The following is a 3,874-nucleotide window of genomic DNA, read 5'->3' on the forward strand; positions in this document are numbered from 1 at the left end:
TTTTCGGGTCTTGGATTTATATATTGGTATTTAGAGTTAAACATGATGTATGCCGAGTGACACATTTAAACACTATTATTACTTTATTCCGATTTTAAATTGTTTTACTTCCGCAAATTTTGGTTTTTCTTCCGCAATTTAGGCTTACCTAGTCGTAGAGACTAGGTGCTGTCACGATAGTTCACGGAGGGTGAACCAGGGTCGTGACATCCATAATGAGCAAAACCACTGTAGAAGCCATGCAATTACTCAATGAAATTTTAGAAAATGTTGTTCAATGGCCCTCTAACAGAATGATTGTTAAGAAAGCAGCAAGAGTCAATCAGGTTGAAGCTTGGAATTCATTAACGCAACAAATTGCAACTCTGACACAAAAAGTTGAGGCCTTTAAAGTAAATACTCAATCATCATCTCAACATAAGAATTGTGACATTTGTGGAGGTAATCATCCCAATCATTAGTGTCAAGATTCAACGCAAAATGAAGAACAAGTAAATGCAATTAGTTATAAAACCAGTTATCCATTCAGTAGTCCTATAGCACAAAAACATTCGGGATTCCAATGGAGTAACCCAAATGGTGCTGAAAATCCTCAAAACAATTTCAATCAAAAGCAGCAGTTGTAGGGACCACCTGATTTTCAAAATCAAATAGAGGGCAACAATATTTTTAACAATATCAGCAACAGCCCCAAAGAGCTCATCAACAAAACCTTGAAGATATGATGAACAAATTCATTAAGGCTACATATGAGAAAGTTGAAAGTCAAAATTCAGCAATCAAGAATTTGGAAATCCAGATGAGCCAATTAGCAACCCTCATGTATGGACAAATAAAAGTGCACTACCAAGTAACACAGATAAAAATCCAAAGGAGCACCTCAAATCCATCTCTCTGCGATTAGGTAAAACTCTTGATGATCCATATGCAGATAGACAAGGAAAGCCACAAGAAGTCGAACAGGTAAATGAAGGTAGGAATAAAAGGGATTCTGAACTTCTAAAAGAACAAAAAGATAAAGGAAAAAAGGTACAAGAAAATGAATTGATGTCAAATCCTTACTCTGTACCCCTCCCCTTTCCCCAAAAGCTAAAAAGAGAAAAGCTTGACAAACAGTTCTCAAAGTTTCTAGAAAATTTTAAACAGCTCTACATTAACATACCTTTTACAGATGCTTTGAAGCAAATGCCGGCATATGCTAAATTTCTTAAAGAAATTTTGTCAAGTAAAAGAAAATTGGAAGAAGTTTCAGTAGTTAAGCTTACAGAAAAATGTAGTGTTATACTTCAAAATAAGCTTCCACAGAAACTTGGTGATCCAGGCAGTTTTACAATTCCTTGTACTTTGGGAGGTACTCATTTTGAAAAAGCATTGTGTGATTTGGGTGCTTCAATAAATCTAATGCCCTTTTCAATTTTCAGGAAATTAGAACTTGGTGAAATGAAGGAGACTGGTTGTCTCTGCAATTAGGTGATCAAAGTACTAAAAAACCGAAAGGAATACTAGAAAATGTCCTTGTTAGAGTTGATAAATTTATATTCCTAGTAGATTTTATAGTATTTGAAATGGAAAAAAAATACTGAGGTACCATTGATTTTAGGCAGACTATTTCTTGTGATAGGAAGAGCAATAATTGATGTCCATCAAGGACAATTAATTTTGCGAGTTGATGAGGAAAGAGTAATTTTTGACATGCAGAAAATAATGAAATTTCCTAGGGATGAGTTATCATCATCTTGTTTCAATATTAATTTGTTGAATGACCTTGCAGATGAATATAGAGATGATTAGTTGATTACTGATTCATAGGAAAGATTTTTGGCAAAGTCAGGTACCATAAGTGATGATGACACCACAATCAGAGAAGAAGCTGAAATGCTGGAAAAGGGTTCAGAAAATGAGAAAGTTTCACCCAAAGAAGTTCAATAAAAAATTGAACTCAGAAATCTTCCTTCTCATTTGAAATATATGTTTCTTGAACCAGAATTATTTCCAGTAATTATTTCATCTTCTTTAACTGCAAAACAGGAAATAAAACTAATTGGAGTTTTGGAGTTTTAAAAGAGCCTTAGGGTGGACTATAGCTGACATCAAAGAAAACAGTCCAGCTATTTGCACGCATAGGATCTTTAGGGAGGATAATTACAAGCCAATAGTCCAACCCCAAAGGAGACTGAACCCAGCAATGCAAGAAGTCGTCAAGAAAGAAGTTGTAACGACCCGACCGGTATCATTTATCTGATATCTGATAGTTCTTGGGTAAGTCCAGTGTAGGTAGTACCAAAGAAAGGAGGTATGAAAATAATAAAAAATAAAGATAACTAACTCATACCTACTAGAACAGTCACAGGATGGAGAGTCTGTATTGATTACATACGACTTAATGATGCCATAAGAAAAGATCATTTTCCTTTGCCTTTTATTGATCAAATGCTTGAAAGAGTTGCAAGCCATGGTTTTTACTATTTTCTTGACGGATATTCTGTGTATAATCAGATACCAATTGCTCCAGAAGATCAAGACAAAACCACATTCACATGCCCTCAAGGTACGTATGCTTACCGAAGAATGCCATTTGTACTATGTAACGCTCCTGCTACATTTCAACAGTGCATGTCAGCAATTTTCTCAGACATGAATGAAAAGTTTCTTGAAATCTTCATAGATGATTTTACACTTTTTGGTAAGACATTTGAAGATTGTCTCTATCATTTAACTTTGGAGCTTAAAAGATGTGAAGAGACAAATTTGGTTCTTAATTGGGTAAAATGTCACTTCATGGTAATAGAGGAACTTGTTTTAGGACCTAAAATTTCTACTAAAGGGATAGAAGTTGATAAGACTAAAATTAATCTTATAGTAGGATTACCCGCTCCTACCATTGTTAAAGGCATTAGATGTTTCTTAGGGCATGTAGGTTTTTATAGAAGGTTCATAAAAGATTTTTCTAACATTTCAAAATCTCTAACTAACCTACTGATGAAATATGTGAAGTTTGAATTATTAGATAATTGCAGAAAATCATTTGAGATTCTCAAGAAACAATTGAGTAATGCTCCAATTGTTGTTTCTCCTGACTAGAGCCAGCCCTTTGAAATATTGTGTGATGCAAGTGATACAGCAGTAGGAGTAATATTGGGACAAAAGAGAGACCAGATCTTCAGACCTATCTACTACGCCAGTAGAACACTTAATGAAGCTCAAAATAATTATTCTACAACTGAGAAGGAACTACTAGCAGTAGTATTTGCATTTGACAAATTTCGTTCCTATTTGATAGGAACAAAAGTTACAATTTATACTGATCATGCAGCTTTAAAGTACCTCTTAGAAAAGAAAGATGCTAGACCCAGATTGCTAAGATGGGTACTCCTTTTGCAAGATTTTGATCTTAAAATAATAGATCGAAAAGGTTATGAGAATCAGGTAGCTGATCATTTATCTCGTTTGGAAATCCTCCTACTAAGATAGAAGATATCAAAGAGGAATTCTTCGATGAACATATATGTAACTACACGACCGGTCATTTTACTTTCTGGAACCCCATTCCTCTATATGAGACTTCATGTACTTGCTTTTACAGATTTATGAGTTGTGGGGATGGTTGGTTCGGGATTTGGAAGAGTTTTGGTTGAAATCGGAACACTTGGTTTCTTAAGGTTGGCTTAAAAGGCCAAGTTTAACTTCGGTCAATATTTTGAGTAAACGACCTCAAAATCGGGATTTAACGGTTCCAATAGATTTTTATGATGATTTCGGACTTGGGCGTATGTTCGGATCGGGTTTTGGGTGACCCGGGAGCGTTTCAGCGCCTAATAGTGAAAGTTGATTCTTTGAAGGTTTTTGAAGTTCTTTAAATTTAGTTTGGAGTAGG

At 35.0% G+C, this 3,874-nt stretch overlaps 1 protein-coding gene across 1 annotated transcript; it reads left to right on the forward strand.

Annotated features, from left to right (window-relative positions):
- Positions 1–215: 215 nt before the first annotated feature.
- LOC142165531 (uncharacterized) lies at positions 216–3,471 on the forward strand. Its single transcript, XM_075224067.1, has 5 exons — positions 216–441; positions 800–1,453; positions 1,832–1,920; positions 2,497–2,913; positions 3,082–3,471. The coding sequence occupies exons 1-5, from the start codon at positions 216–218 to the stop codon at positions 3,469–3,471; spliced, it is 1,776 nt and encodes a 591-aa protein (XP_075080168.1).
- Positions 3,472–3,874: the final 403 nt, after the last annotated feature.

The sequence above is a fragment of the Nicotiana tabacum genome, chromosome 10, assembly GCF_000715075.1.
Source record: "Nicotiana tabacum cultivar K326 chromosome 10, ASM71507v2, whole genome shotgun sequence".
NCBI classification, from domain to species: domain Eukaryota; kingdom Viridiplantae; phylum Streptophyta; class Magnoliopsida; order Solanales; family Solanaceae; genus Nicotiana; species Nicotiana tabacum.